This window comes from Octopus sinensis, unplaced genomic scaffold (genome assembly GCF_006345805.1).
Source record: "Octopus sinensis unplaced genomic scaffold, ASM634580v1 Contig12060, whole genome shotgun sequence".
Taxonomy (NCBI): domain Eukaryota; kingdom Metazoa; phylum Mollusca; class Cephalopoda; order Octopoda; family Octopodidae; genus Octopus; species Octopus sinensis.
In genome coordinates this window covers 266,328-282,700 of record NW_021832531.1, presented here as the reverse complement: position 1 = coordinate 282,700, position 16,373 = coordinate 266,328, and the positions used below count along the sequence as shown (strand labels likewise).

At 30.7% G+C, this 16,373-nt stretch overlaps 3 protein-coding genes across 3 annotated transcripts; 2 read left to right on the top strand and 1 right to left on the bottom strand.

Moving 5' to 3' along the window:
- Positions 1-4,588: 4,588 nt before the first annotated feature.
- LOC115229177 (probable rRNA-processing protein EBP2 homolog) lies at positions 4,589-6,998 on the top strand. The gene is made up of 2 exons (XM_029799578.1): positions 4,589-5,320; positions 6,957-6,998. Exons 1-2 carry the CDS (start codon positions 4,589-4,591, stop codon positions 6,996-6,998), a joined length of 774 nt encoding a protein of 257 aa, XP_029655438.1.
- A 1,450-nt stretch (positions 6,999-8,448) lies between these two features.
- Positions 8,449-9,108, top strand: LOC115229176. The gene is made up of 2 exons (XM_029799576.2): positions 8,449-8,766; positions 8,798-9,108. Exons 1-2 carry the CDS (start codon positions 8,513-8,515, stop codon positions 9,078-9,080), a joined length of 537 nt encoding a protein of 178 aa, XP_029655436.2. The 5' UTR covers positions 8,449-8,512; the 3' UTR covers positions 9,081-9,108.
- A 2,982-nt stretch (positions 9,109-12,090) lies between these two features.
- Positions 12,091-12,591, bottom strand: LOC115229175 (transforming growth factor beta-3 proprotein-like). Its single transcript, XM_029799575.1, has one exon. The coding sequence runs from the start codon at positions 12,589-12,591 to the stop codon at positions 12,091-12,093; it is 501 nt and encodes a 166-aa protein (XP_029655435.1).
- Between the last annotated feature and the right edge of the window lie 3,782 nt (positions 12,592-16,373).

Here is a 16,373-nt window from a genome sequence, read left to right as displayed (position 1 = left end):
AGCGGTATAAATATTCGAAAAATTATTTTTTTACTTTTCGCAGGAGGGTGCGTGGTTCAGCCCCCGGCGTTTCCTCTTTGCCCATTCCTAACTTTATCTGTTTTCATTTGAACAAATTCATAAATAAAAAAAATCATTTTAATACTGAAACGTAACGAGTAAGAGAATTTGGCGAGCAATAGAATTTCCTTAGTAAAAAATGGCATTTTTCCCCAAAAAGTAGCTATTAATAGAGGGTAAACTGTATTATTTCATTAAAATCTGTCAAGGTGAAAAAAGATGAATGCCCTTAATTAAATATTCGGATATCGTCCTTTCGAGATGATTAATTTTAAGATTCTTAAAAAAGATTAATTATTTCCGATTCACAAATTTCCTTCCAATTCCGTAAAATGACGTCAAAAGAATGTCAACTTCATCAAGATTGGTTCTCGCGGATTGAAAATAAATGGAATGATTTAAAATTGTACCATTATTCATAATTCTGAGAAATATTTTAATTAAGATAAATTTTCCCAGAATTTGCCTCAATTTTATATTCTGGAAAATTGGCCTCATTCAACAAGTTTCACTGTCAACGAAACATCATATGTTATTGGTTAATATAGTTACCAATAGAATGCAAAATCTGTTAAATCCTGGATCAAGAAATATTTTTTGTAAGAATGTTAATTATAATGATTAAATCCACGAGTTGAGGGTCATATGAGAGACAATCCTTTCCATTAATTTTCTCTCGAGTAACGTGTAAAAATAAATAAAGATAAAACTTGACTGGAAAAATTAAGCACCGAAGAAGTACATAGTGAGTTATTTTTCTTACAATAAATTTAAATCGAAGGATAGTTCTTTGAAAATACAGGAAAGTCGATATGAGTTACAGCAATCGTGCCTTATCTTGTGCTATCCTGCGTAAAGAGATGTTGGAAGAGATATCACTGTATTTGTACTCGGTAAAGATAAGCCAACCAAAAAATAAATGAAGGGAAATCAAATAATAGAAATTGTTGTATTTAATAAAATGAGAATTCGGCATACAATAAAAGTATAAAAGACATTAATAATCATTAAGTAATGTTGTTTGAGTAATAGCACTCAAAAAACATTAAAAATAAATTATTAAATTGTCTGAAAAATAAAATTATAAATAGGTCAAATCAAGAATCTATTTGATCACTGGAATTCAAAAATTAGGTCATTATTTTAAATTATAGACAAAGGAACAATACATATCGCAATATTGAGAGAAACAAACTCATAACCAACAATTTTTTAATTCATTGAAGGTTCTGAGTAAATATTAATATGCATAAAGTCCTTGAATAGAAATAATAATTATGAATAGAAAATTAATATTTGCAATAGAAGAACATGCGACTCGTTGACGCAGTTAATTATGCAGTGTGAATTTATATAGTTTTAGGTTTATCATTTAATAAGCTAAACTCAATAATATAAATAAATATATACAGTAAAACCATTGGTGCTCGCCATTTTCGGGACCGAAAAAAAAATGGCGAGCAATAGAATTTGGGGAGCAATGGAAATAATCAATAAATTTTTTGACCTTGAAATTTTGAAAACATCTCGGTTTTCGATACTTTCCTAAGTGAACCTTTCAAGTCATATTTAAGCAAAGAAACAAAGAGAATCGAAAGAAATTAAAAAGAAAAAATTAACTAAAAATTATCAATTTCAACAGTTGGTCTTTCGAGTTGATTTTCACATTCGATCCATTTTGAATGTCCGAAACAATTTGTACTTGTTTTGGTCGTTACTTTTTTCCAGGCAAAATATGCAAAAAGAAGACCGTCTTTTAAAGTTAATTTTGTATGAGCTTTCCAGTGGATTTTCTCCATTTTCAATTTTTTGTAACATAAACTCAAATTTAAGTTTATTAAAATGTCCTTTGAAGGATCTAATGATTCCTTGATCCATTGGTTGTAGAATTGTTGTAGTCTTCGAAGGTAGGTAAAGAACTTTAATTGACTCTAAATCAGCGTAAAGTTTATGGGATGGTCATCGATCCACAACTAAAAGAATTTTTTGTTTTTTTAGATGCCTATCCCATGTTAAAAGCCATTCGTTAAAAATTTTACTTGTCATCCATGCTTTTGGTGAATGACAGTAATCGACAAAATTTTCGACTTTAAAATTTTTAAAGCAGCGAGGTTTCTGGAACTTTCCAATCATAAGTGGAATTTTTGTTTGCCCCAGTCATATTTGAGCATAGCAACAAAGAAAATCTAAAAAAATAAATAAAAATTAAACCGTTCTTTAAGGATTTTATGTCCATATCGAACCTTCTGACAAACACTTTTTGACTGGATAGATTTGTAAAAAAATCCCAGTTTCATCAGCGTTATAAATGTTTTCAGCATTATATTTTTGAATCTTTGCAGAGATCAATTTCTTGTTTCTGATCAACTGCAGCTCAATGTATTCCATCCAAGTTAATAGTTCGGTGTCAATAACAGAATAAGTTAAGTTAGATAATCTTTTCTTATTGGAGAAAATAGGATCAGTAGACATTATTTTCTCTTTTCCAAGTCTAAAATCGTTTACAGCCCTTCGAGATATTTTTTTCTTCAAAACAGAAGAAAAAATGTAAGCTATACGGTCCATCGTGAGACTTTTGTTCTCCTCCATGTACGCAATAATGCGACGTTTTTCATTAAAAGACAATCTTGTGCTCTTACGCATGTTGAATTTAGCATGGTTGAAATATTTTATATAAAAAATAGTTTAACCAAAAAAAATATTTTATATAAAAAATAGTTTAACCAAAAAAAATATTTTAAAAAATTAATGGCGAGATTTAGAAAATGGCGAGCAATAGAATATTTATCAAAATTTACTAGAAATTTTTAATTTTTTGGAAAATATGTGGCGAGCAATAGAGGTGGCGAGCACCAGAGCTTTTACTGTAATTTAAGTTTTTTAAATGTGCGCGGAAGAATCATGTTGGTTTTAAATGAATGTAATAATAGCATTATTATACACTTGTCTGTGAAAAGTCTCATTGAGATGAGAAGTAGTGAATGTGGCTTAATTATCCTCAATTTACAGATTTACTTCCAATTCGTTCAAATGGCGGCAAAAGAATGTCAACTTTACCAAGACCGGTTTTTTGCCAATTGAAAATTGATGGATGGAGTTGTCTCGAAATGGTTGAATCAGATGTGGTAATAGGGAGTCAGAGGCAGCTGGAAGTAGACTCTTCTTCCAAGAGAAGGAGAGTGGATATCAGCGAGCTGGAGTGAGATCTGCTTAGTTTCTGATTAACTATTAATTTATTATTGTTTGTCTATAAAATTGCTTGAAAGTCCCATACACAATTCATAAGAGATTCCAACACCTTATAACCAATTGTAGCGCCTACAAGAGACCAACCTAAAGTCGGGAATAAACCTAACATACAAAAACTATTGAATGATCTTGCTACCCCTTGACTGCAGACATTACGGACAAGGATTTGTGATTCACAAAAACCTATGGTGTGGACTCAAACAATGGTGGAGAGTGACAGATATAATCTTAGTGCTCCAAGTACAAATCGGCAAAGAGGGAAGGACCAATGGGGTTATATCAGTTATCAATGTATGCGTTCCTCACAGCGGTAGAATCATCAACTATTGAGGCTTTCTGTAAAATTTCAATCACAGAAGTTTCAACAAATTGATTTTCCGCACATAAAGCACGGACAATGTCGATTTTTAAATTTCTCAACCCATCCATTTGCTGCTTGAAATGCTTGAATATTACAAGCTTTCGCCATTTTTAAAACATGAACTTCAAAAAATAATCATTGATTGTAAATCCAAATGATCGTTTTTTAACAAACTATTCAAATAGATCACTCTCGAATGGTTGAGACTTGGGCAAGTAAATTTTCCTTTTTTGGTCATTTTGAAACGTAAGTATTCGTTCATCGTTATTCAGAATTATGTTTCTTTACTTATGTATTTTTCCTCCCAAACTATGTGTGCCTTTCTTGTTGACGTCTACTTAGCTACATATGGAGCTCTAAATTTAACAAAACAGAGGACTCAAGGTTCCAGTTTTCATTTTTTCTTAGAAGCACTGAGACAAAATTTTGTGTAAGTTCTTTTACTAATCTCTGGAATCCTTTTTGAACAAGAATCAACTTGCTTGTCTAAGGAGTCCTACCCAATCAGAATCTGAGGCCTGGCTTTATGTCTGCCCACTTCTGCAGGTTGGTTGAACAAGAGTTTACGTGTTGGTTTATACATACGTCTATATTTAAAAATATCCTTTTCACACTCATGTAAATGTGAATAGACTATGGATGAACTGGACAGTCCCGACCGTTTTCTCGAGACATAAAGAGTGCCCAAGACTCTGCGGACATTCCAACTCAACTGAAACCTCCTGGACTTTTCTGTGAAAATGGAAAACATTGGACTGTGCATCCCAATTGGTTTATCCGAAAATTTAACAAATTGAAAAGAGAATAATTTGTTATATAACTATTATTTTGTTGATTTTAAAAATTTAATATGTTTTTATTGATTTAAATAAAACACGTGCGTTTTTTTTCTTTTGGCGTTGTTGTGTTTCTTATATAATGCAAGTTGAACAAAAAGTATTTTCTGATGAATCATCCGATTCGGATGTAAATCTTCAATGTCTTTTATCCGAAGGAAAAATACAACCAGGCTTATACAAGAGCAAGGAGAAAAAACAGCCATTACAATTAAACAAAGAACTAAATCAAAAACTCGAATCGTTTACTCAATCTAACCTTGATTGGATACAAAGACTTGACATTTCTGTCGATTCAACCCCATTTTTATCAATTATTTCCGACACAAACAACAATCCTTCCCAAAACGATTTTACTGACAAAAACCGCCGTGAAAAACTAATTTTCCACATGACACAAAAAGCTGTTTCTGAGGGACTAAAAAGACTTCACTCCTCTGGAATTGCCACTGTCCGTCCCCCTGACTATTTGGCCGAAATGGCTAAAAGTGATATTCACATGGAAAAAATACGCAAAAAGTTATTGCAAGTCGATAAAATGACGGAAAAGGCTGCAAAGTCACGTCAACTCCGTGATCTCAAAAAACAGTCCAAAGCAATAAATTCGGAAGTTAAGCGACAAAAACAGGCAGAGAAAAAACAGTTTAACGAAAAAATTAGAAGTTTCAAGGCAGGCAAGATTAAGTCTTTGGATTTTTTGGAGGAAGGGAATTTGAAATTGGAAGCAAGAAAAGAAAGAAGGAAGTTAAAAAAGGAAAATAAAAAAGCTCAAAAAAATTCTTCAAAAAAGACCAATTTTCGATCTAAGGGAAGGGTAAATACATTTAAATCTAAAAAACCCAAAAAAACTTTTTAGTTTTGTTTGTCTTATAAAATTTATTTTTATATCAATGTTATATACTTGGTTACGATATTTTCTTTGCCAAACTTAGATTAGATCACATTTTTAGCGCATCCTTTGTTTTGAATTTCTCGTATATTTTTAGACTTTATAAAACGTTCAGCAAAGTTTTGATTTGGGCTCTTTGTCTAAATTTTCTAACACTAATAATATTCGTTTGTAAATAATTGTGAAATCCGAGATGCAGGTTTATCATGCTTGATCATTCTCAAAAAATATTTTTCATATTGACCCAGATAAAATATTATCCACTTTAGCATAACTTTGTTTCCACTTTGTCATGTCGATCTTCCAAAACATAAGAAATATCGACTCAAAAAGAAAGCAGAAAATTTCCTAATTAAAGAGGGGAATCTTAAAAATATAAACGACCTACACAACCTCATAATTGCTTTTACGAGCTTAAAAGAGATTAAAATAATTGCACGTGAGATTCATGAAGCCAGTTATTGTGGACATAATTCTTTGGAAGTCTGATGTAGGCGAAGATTTTTTATATTGAGAGGACAGATCATTCGCCAAGTTGTTAAAGAATGCAATATCTGCTTTTCAGGTTTACTAATGATGATTTAAATCATATTGTTGCTTATTTAACAGTATAAAATTAGCTCATTTTGTAGATTTAAAAATGAAAACAACGATTTTTCTTGATTAATGTCTGTCCATACAAATTAACAAATGACTAAATCCAAATATTAATTAATTAAACTTCGCCTTCTGATTGCTATATCCTCTTTTCGCAAAATGATCTTTCCCTTCGAAGTACTGACAGGCAGTGGCGATGTTGAAGACAAACTCATTTGGTGATAAATATAGCTTATTCTTTTGTCCAGTTCAAGCGTTCTTTCCCGTTAATGTCTGTAATATACGTATATGTGAAATATGCGTTTACAAAGAATCTTAAAAATAAAAGTGGAGTAGCGATGGAGACTAATCTAAATGACATTTTTATAGATTTTGGTCCCTGAAAGTTTTTTCAATTAGAAAACGGAAGTGATTTTAAAAATTTTCATGTGGTAAAAGCATGCGAGAAGTTTTATGTTCAACAAGTACATGAAAGACCAAACAATCCCCAGAGTCAGGGAATTGTTGAACAATAAATTCGAATTCAAGTTTCCAAAGATTAACTTGGATTTTCAGTCTTATAAGAGAATAAACAGCAAGATAGAAGTGCATGTGTCAAAATATGAATTCAACATTGGGTACATAGTATTTATCTTATAATTACTTAAAAGATTTGCATTAAAAAGAATTATGGGAAAAATCCTTATTTGAGATTAATCGGATTCTAACATTTTTTTTTTTAATTGAACAATTATTTTATGTTCTGAAAGCAAGAAAGAAATTAAACATTTATACGTGGATACAGTCACTATTGTTGCAAAATTGTCTAAAAATTTTTTGACGTAGAAAATAGTAATATATTCGAGTATTCTTGATTTTATTTCGTTCAACAATTTCTTCAGAACAGTTGTTCAATTGTATAAATTCTTTTTCGGTACAGAAGTCGTGATTTAAAATGTGGAATTTGATTTTTTGTATTTTTCAGGTTTATTTAATTAAAGAAGCAAGTAAATTACAACTGAATTAAAAGGAAGGTGCATTCTAAACGGTTGAAAAAGATAACTAACAAAAATGTGTGTTTCAAGAACAATTATAGAAAGTATCTTTTTTTAAGCTTTCCAAATAATTTTAATTAAAATCCAAATCAAGATATAATTCCTCATTTTTTCGATCTCCACTTGCTGTAAGAATAACTAACAATAATTAGTTAATGTTTTCTTTAAAATAATGTATTATGTTATTTTTTGAAGATGATTAAAATTGATTTTAGCTATCATGGTTTCACCTTCGAATCGGTTTCATTATCGGCTGACATATTATAAATAAATAAGTTGGAATCACTCAAAATCGAAAAACTTAACAAACTGGCTATTTCAATTTTTTATTTAACATACCAAAAACTTGTGCCCTCTTTCAGTTATAAACACTAAAGGCTCCGCCAGTGAAGAAAACCACTCCAAACTATCAAATTAGTGCCTAACTAAAAACTAGAAATTGTTTTTTGGTTTATGAAATTTTTTCTAATGTCAATAGCATAATTCATATATGACAAAGTCAAATAAAAATATATTGTCCTTTGGGACACATTATATTAATAATTAAAAAAAATAAGTTTATACAAAAAGTTTATAAAAAAAGTTAAGTTCAAGAAAAATCCAACACCTTAAATCTTATTTCAAAAAGTACCAAAAGTCCCAATATTGAAGTAAGGTGTTGTATTTGCACTTCTGAAAACGAATCCGCCTACAATAAACAACTAAAATTACTTTGCATTGTGCAACTGCCCTTTGGACTCCCTCTATGATACATAGAAATAACAAGAAACCCTTCATGAATATTTCAACGAGATAAGCCAAAATAGTCTTGGCATCAGGGGAGACTATTGAATTTTATTTAAAAATAAAAACTCTTTGAATTTTGTAAATTTAAATGTTCCTTTAATTTTTGATCAAGATATTTCTAGTTTTAAAAAAAATTGCTGGTACCTGCAAATCAGAAACTGATCGGGCGATTCAAATGCTGCCTTATTCCTATAATTATTAAAAATTAAAAAACGTACATCTAATGCACACAAGACAATGTTTTGAACTATTATTAAAAGTTATTAACATATTAAATTAATTATCTTTATTTATTAATATTTTTGATATTTTAAAGAATTTTAAATTTAACATTTAAATTATTGTAATTGACACTTAACAAGTTTATTATTAATAGAAATTTTGAAATTTTTTCACATATATTTAAATAATAATGTTTAATTAAATTAAATAATAATAATTAAAATAAAATATAAAAATTACTTTGTGGTAGTTGTCATATTGTTACCTTGTGTAAAAATGGATAAGAATAACACATCTTTTGATGTAAGCGACATTCAATTGCCACCAACAGACAATATATCTCCTAAACCTGTTAATCAACAGGCCTATCCCATAAATTATACGTTTATTCTATATATTTATATCTAGCCCAATAACGACTCCAATTTACACTCCACAATATGTCTACCCTCCTTCTAGTAACATATTATGGCCTACAATGTCAGTTCCAGCTTATTCTGCCCAGAGAATGTACCATCCAGGCAACTACTATGCACTTTCTCAACGTTTTATTCAACCAGCAATATATCGTCCTCAATATTTTATCCCCCGGACCGTTCCTCAGAATTCTACATTTAGACTTCCCTTACCAGTGAAGAGACAAAGTTTGGTGACTCCATTTCAACTCAAAAAGGATTATTTCCCCAGTAAATCAACTTCTACTGTTTTGAACTCCAATCAGCCTCCAAAAAGGTTTTTTTGACGATTTTTTGACATTTAATAGAGTCAGTCGTTTTAATGCCGAGTTGTGGAGACCTGATGTTTCAGGGAGCCCAGAATCTGCCTCGAATATTACCACAAACACAAATTTAGTCCAACCGACATTTGCTGTTCTACAAAACGGCCAGTCAAAGAAAAAGAAAAATAGGTTTAAGAAGAATCAAGCCAGTTTGGCGAATGAATTAGAAAAAATGAGATGTACACAAGACATAACTACTGAGCACGACATGAGGTGGCTGTCAATGTCATTTCAAGTTCGTTGGTCGAGAAAAGGAGTTCTGAGGTGACCACAATTCACCAAAACAGACTTGAGCGTTTTTCCTGTGAGTTAGTGAATGATGTTGTGCCTACTGAGGCTGCTGTATATCTGAGATTGACTATTCCAGACTGACTACATTGTCGGGACGTGTGTAGATCTGGAAAAGCACTTTTATAGGATTACGTCGGTTGTTTGTGAGTGGAATCATTTTATTAGGATATTGACCCCTCAAAGGTAAGGCCAGAAAGAATTCTGAAAAAGTCGTTGGAGTTGGTGAAAGAAGTTTGGGATGAGGAAGGCGACTACACGTATGTGGCAGATCAGCTTAAATCTATCCGACAAGACTTGACTGTCTGTGTTTACTAGTATGTTGTAGGTACAGGGAATAAGGAATTTATTTTCAATCCGTGTTTATGATGTTCACCTCAGGATTGCTCTCCATGTGGTAATTCTTGATAAAAGAGATCTTGAAGGGCGATGTTTTGGAGTTTGGGCAGTGTTTAACACAATTGAGACTGTTGACTGCTTTGCCTGAGTGTCCTTGGTCTGCGAAGGATGAGTTGACGGGGTATTACATTCTCAACTGCATCTACACTGAATACCACTCTGGTTAACCTGGCATATCTGAGTGTTTAGGTATAATGGAGACTATAGGGGGACTGAGCAAAGAAGAGAGGGAGAACGAGTTTATAGCATCTGCCATGCTCATTCAAAAAGCTTATCAAATATATAACTATAGCCTTTTCTTTGAGACGTATCAAAGTTTTCCTGGACTGGGAAAATTGATCATCGATTGGTTTGCTGATCGTTTTAGGAAACAAGTCCTGAATATTATTTTTCAATCGTATGCTTTTATTTTGAGTTTTGTAGTTATAGGCCTACCATTCACGTTGAGACTATTAAACTGAAGCTTGGGTTTAGTAGTTTGGATAAGTGTATGGATTTTGTTAAGGAACAGGGTGTCGTTGTCGATAGCGAGGTTGTTGACTGTAGGAATCCGATTAAGTCTTGATAATTTTGACTGATTATTGACAATAAAGCTATTTGTTTTATTTAAAGTCATTTTTTAAGCGCTCAAAATCGTCGGTCTCACAGACTGCCAATAAATGTATCTATTGATAACGTCAAGCATTAATGACCACTTTGTCTAAAATGAATCAATTTTTTCGATTTTTTCCGCTTAATGAATTTTGTTTGACACTTTGGGAGAATTTTCTATGACGATGATTTTTTATTGATTGTCTCTCAGTATTTTTCTTATTTAATTAAAATTGTCAATTTTTCATAGAATGGATAACTTTTAATTGCCAGTTAAAGATCAATTAAGTTTAATAAATTACTCTAATTCCGGATTTTAACACTTTTTGATCAAATTTGTTAATTTTAATTTTGTTTTTTGATATTATTTTCTCAACCGTAAAAAATTATATTGTAATCAAATTAAAAAAATCAATTTCACTTTTTTAATATTTTGATTTGAAGTCTTTCGTTACCAAGGTTGTTTACTCTTATTGTAGTAGCAAAGCCGAGTCCTCAGACAGGTCAACTGACACTCTCAGTTCGGCTCCTGTAGCGATAAGACTATTCGTTTCCTCCGCAACTTGCTGGTTATCAACCTTCGTGCCACGTCTTTTTTCGGCGATTATGCCCTAACGTTTTATTGATTGTCATTGATTGAGGTTTTCTTGGGATCTGAGCCTGACTTCGATTCTTTTGATCTTATTTTTTGTTTTATCAAACACAAAAATATCTGGCTTGTTGTTTGTAACTTGACTGTCAGTTTGCAATGTCATGTCTACTCTTATTTAAATACGACTATTTGTCACGACCGACTGAAAGTGTATGTGAGCTTCTATACACTGAAATAATTATCCTGAAAATAAAAGTAAAAAATTTGCATTTTATTGTTAATTGAGCTTATTATTTGAAAAGGTTTTTAAAAGTCACGATGCAGCAAATCAATATCTGTATTTATTTAATAATACATTTTTCAGGAGATATCTCCTCAATACCCAATGAATATAAATCTACTATTAGCATAAATTATTACAAAAATACATAATTTAATATTAAAAAATCGAAAGTTACACTCATTGAATGAAATATAAGCTTGGCTCTTTCAGTAAGGGGCATATATTTGAATCGACACTGGGAAATAAAAGTGGTGAAATATATTCACATTGAAAGTTGTTTTCAAATACTCAAATTAAATAATGTAACCGTCCTCCAAGCGGATCACGTCGTTGAATGGACCAATATAAAAGTGTCATTTTAATCAATTTTATTCATATAAAAATATGTCTTAATTTTTTCTAATTCCCATTGTAAAGGTATTTTTGATGGTTTTCGTGACTTCTGAAAAATTAGACATTGAACAAAACCAAATTGACCTTAAATTTGAAAAATTATTGATTTAATTATTCGATCGTCATCTATTTCATAAAAATAATATTTTTATTTTAATAAAAAGTAGTCGGTCCATTCAACGGCGTGGTATATTGAATGGACGTGACAGGTAATATTACAAAATTTATGAAAAATAAAAACTTTATATTTGAATGTAACTTCGAAATTAATTTAGAATACCGAAAGTAAAAAATATCTAAAGGATCAAAAGTAACTTTATCGACAAACCTGAGAATTAAAAGCATATTGAAAATTGTAACAGATAGGTTATTAAAGTATTCGTGGTGGATGTGACATGAACGGACACGTTCTCGTCCATTGAATTCTTGGGACCAAATAAGAACAAAGCAGATTGTAAAAAGCACAAAATAATATTTGCTCTAGCCGCATTTGAAACATCGAACCTTGCAGAAAATCGTTGCAAGCCCTTCATTACTGATCCCAGGAAAGGCTTCCTATCTTTTGGAATAAGCCATGAAATTATCGTAGCTTTGGAAAAGTCAAGCGCAAATACGAAAATTTATGAAACAGTAAAAATAGTTTTTGGAACTGGATTTTTACAAAATACCACAAATTTTACTTAAGCAATCTTGTTAAAAATGTAAATAAAGTAAAAATAAGTTAATTATTATCTAAACACATCTACATTTTGTTGCAAGAAGATCCTTGATTTGCTTGAATTGAGGTCGAGACCCGTTCATGATTACGACATTCATATCTTCAAATTCATATGGAACACAACATGACTTTTTATGTAAAATTCGTAGGTAAGTTTTTAGAGGAGGAGTATAGTTCAAATTCTTAATTGAACACGGTCCTTCACATTCTTGCGCCAAATATGAGGATGGAGAAATAATCCATTCCAAACCAATCTCTTCAAATGTAACTTTTCGTGCGGTCACACAGCAATTATACTCGTCACAGGTTTGAGAATTCCGTTTTTTAATACCATGATTTCTCAACAATTTGCTAAATTGTTGTTTTTCAATTTCTTTTATTTTATGATATTCTGGAGCTTCTAATATTCCCAAACCATCGAAAATCTTTTGCTTTTCTTGCTCAATAAAAGTTTTCCAATCAGTATCCGTTGATATGAAATTAACAAAATAGTATAAAATAAACACAATTTTCATATGAAACTCGTTTTATGTATGTATGATTAGTTATCTTTCAAATAAATAAATTACTTATATAGTAAATACAGCGTAAACATGTTTAATAAACCACTTAAAAATGAGAGAGTTAATTAAAATGATTAGCTATGTTTCTAAAAATGAAGGAGTTAATTAAAACAGGAAATGAAACGTATAAATAAATTTTAATTTTATTTTCTTGTTTGTTTTTCATCTTAATTGATTTTAAAAAGAAAAATTAAGCTTAAATCCAGTGGCATATTAAAATCAAACTAATTTTTTTAATTTAGAACCAAAAAATATATCTTGACTGTGCATGCATGACAGTTTGACAATTTACTCGCAGAAAATCAATTTAGTTATGTAAACTAAAAGTCATTATCTAAAATAAAATAACATTTATGTTTTCTGATAAACTGAAAGCATAAAGCAATCTGATGTTGATGCTTAAAGTATCATTATACTTAATTATCTAATTAGGAGCCCTGATCGTCATTAATTTTTATTCTTTGAAAGAAAAGTATGCTGCAGATTTTTTTTCATCTCTTTGTCAGAGTCTTTGTTCAGCTAAGTGTCCTCACGGAATGCCAGCTTTGCAAGTTGACTGGCGGCAGACCCGTAATCTTTGTTTTCTACCTTTATTCTTTTCCTATGTTCAATGAGCATACTTTTTAACGTCCTATTTAGCGCAACCGACTGGATGTATGTCTTAGTTCCTTTTTCAATGGATAACTTATTCATATGACTTTTAAAAAACTTAGAGACAATTCCATTCCATGTCAAGACTACCTGGATAACCGAAATTTTTTACTTTTGCTTTATAAAGAACTTCTAGTTCATTTGGAAGAAGACTCTACCTGTGGCATTTCTCCACCCCAAACTGCTTTAAGTAGTCTTGTGAAGCAATACACATTTCAATTAAATTGATTTTTTTGCTGTACACAAAAATGTGATTCTTGTTTCAGTCATAATTGAATTTGATTCTTGTTTCAGTCATAATTGGCATGTCAACTCTGATTTTGCCATTGTGGGCTGACATTACAGACACAGACGAATGTCTTTTCAAATCTGATTTAATAGAATTTTATTTTATTACTTCCGCTTTTTTTGATTTGCGAAATGTATGATTTATTGATCTGTTTTAATTTTGATAAAATTTTAATCATTTAGCAGCTGGATAGAATTGAGACTCGAATTTATCTAGTCGCGACAAAGAATTCGCTTCACAATCCTTTTTTTCAAGTTGAACTTATCTATAATTTTCAATGTTTACTTTATCTCAGATATTAAATTCGTATTTACTATTGCTGGCATTCATTTTCTTATTTATTGATCTATAGCAAGGTAATTTTTCATCAAACAGATTTGAATCAAATTAAATTTTTTTTAACTTGGACAAAAAACAACTTCTTTGACCAGAGGGATGATTACGCGGAATTGGCGACCGACTTAAAACTGATAACGATCTTGAGAACATTCGCAAACGCGCAACGAACAAGGCTGGATGGAAAAGACTGACTGGGAGGATAGTTGAGAGTACGACATGAGCGAAACCTTAAACACTTAAGTGCTTATGACAACGTGGAAGTGCTATTAACTTAAATAACTAACCAAAAACCGCTAAAAATAAATTCAAAATTAAAATACTTGAATTTTAAATTGAGTCTGAATTTGAACAAATCTCCGAATTTTCTAATTGTTTGTTAATATTTCCTAAAGACATAATTTGTTGTAACCCGCAACAACGGTGTTTATTCCGATTATCCCTAGAAAGGATTCTGATTTCAAAAAGAATGTACAACCTTGTTATGACAATACACTGCATTTTCAAAAGTCTCCACCAACTTTATTTTATCGGTGTCTCTTATTTTCAAAGTTTTTTTATGATGGTTTGATTGAAACGTTCTACAATCCCTTCGAAATTGTTTACCTTTCATGTATCTGAAATACGTTAAACTCTTTGAATAAATTTCTTAAAAACACATTCTTGAATTCTGAACCATTATCTGATTGCAAAATTTTGCAAGGTCCATAGGTAAAAACAATTTTAGGTCGTTGCCTACTTCTTTTGAAAATTTATGAAGAAATAGTCTGACAAATGAAATTTGAATAACTGAAATAACCTACCAATTTACTATAAACATCAACGACTGTTAAAATCCATTTATAATTATTATTTAAAACTGAAAACTTTTTGAGATCTAGAAAATCTAATTGAAACCTTTCATTTGGACAAAAATCAAAAACATAGTGATTAATTTCCAACGTAAATTGAAAATTAAGAATAACTATAAACTTTTAATGTAAAAACAAATTTACATACCATTTCGAAGGAATTTTTGATTATGTCATTTTTAACAATTAAATAGTTTTTCCACACTCATGCTCAATCTTGTTAACATCTACACGTGAATATTCATATAAAGATTTGGCTACAAGTTTAATTTCAGTTTCATTTTCCAAAGTAATAAAGAGCTTTGAATCGTCAAGTTTGACATACAATCTGTGCATGATTTGTAAATCTACAGTACCTTACATTGATTATCGTGAAAGTCTATAAGTCTATATTTAGGTTTCTTAGTAAAAATCTTCCGGAAGTTTCTTTGTCAATGCATTTAAAAAAAAATCATTTAGGATTTCGCAAAATTTATTATTATACATTTACTAGAGTTGTAACAAGAATAAAGCAAATGGCTCCAAATTGTAATAGTAGTAATTGCATTCTTCACCGAAATTAAGTCAAGCTTTAGAAAATGCCATCAAAATCATTAATTATGTTAAAAAAGACCTATCCAATCTAATCTATTTAAAATATTGTGCGATGAAAAAGGATGCAATCACACATAATTGCTTATTCATACCGAAGTAAGATGGTTGTCACGTGGAAGAGTATTGCAATGTTTGTTTACCAAATTACACAGTGCGCTTGTTGTGTTTTTCAAAAATCAAAATTTTCCAATTATAAAAAATTTGGAAAACAATCTTTGATTACAGAAAATTGCTGGTTTCCATTTACGCGAAAAATTTATAGTCTATAAAAAGACATTACGAGAAACTAAACTACAACGCTAAAGGTTTTCAAACATTAAAAAATAACTTTTTAAAACAATTAAGTACATAAAGAAAAACTAATCCATATATGGCACAGTTAAAATTTATAATTAGCAATAATATCTGTAATAATCAAATATTTTGACGTTGCAAATCAAAAAGTAAACAGATGCCCATGTCACATAATAAATAACTCAAAAATTTATAAAAAATAATCAGGTGAACTGTAATGATATAAAATCAGCGAATTCATCAAAATTTCCCTTTTCCATAGAATCACGAATCGCATCAAAAAATACGAGAAAATGATGAATATTATGTCTATATAAAATATATTTTCGTAACAACCAACATCATAAGGAGTGTATATCCCAGCAACTCCTTCGTAGAGAACAAATGATGAATGTAACCACGAGTAAAGTTAGCACAGCAATGACAATCACAGCACGACATAATTGGACTGAAATCAGTAGAAAATTGTCTAAATTTATGCAACCGGTCAATTTACTTGTCTAAAAGCGATATTTCGGGAACTGTAACCGGATGAGAAGAAATAAACGAAAAGGTCATTGCCCTCCCTTGATCGCTCATAACATAAGCGTGACTTAAAAGTAAAATAATTGAACCAACCAAGTACTGAAAATGTCAAAACCAAATTTAATCGCAGAAACGACTTGTAGGGCATTTAAAGGCTCCAACAAAAAACGTGGCTTATCAAATGGCAAATCTGA

What these genes read in the sequence shown, in the direction of transcription:
- LOC115229177 (XM_029799578.1), top strand. Translation starts at nt 4,589, where the DNA reads ATGCAAGTTGAACAAAAAGTATTTTCTGATGAATCATCCGATTCGGAT. An exon ending in ATTTTCGATCTAAGGGAAGG is followed by an intron (nt 5,321 to 6,956) that starts GTAAATACATTT and finishes TGTATTTTTCAG; the next exon opens with GTTTATTTAATTAAAGAAGC.
- LOC115229176 (XM_029799576.2), top strand. Translation starts at nt 8,513, where the DNA reads ATGTCAGTTCCAGCTTATTCTGCCCAGAGAATGTACCATCCAGGCAAC. An exon ending in TCCAATCAGCCTCCAAAAAG is followed by an intron (nt 8,767 to 8,797) that starts GTTTTTTTGACG and finishes GACATTTAATAG; the next exon opens with AGTCAGTCGTTTTAATGCCG.
- LOC115229175 (XM_029799575.1), bottom strand. Translation starts at nt 12,591, where the DNA reads ATGAAAATTGTGTTTATTTTATACTATTTTGTTAATTTCATATCAACG.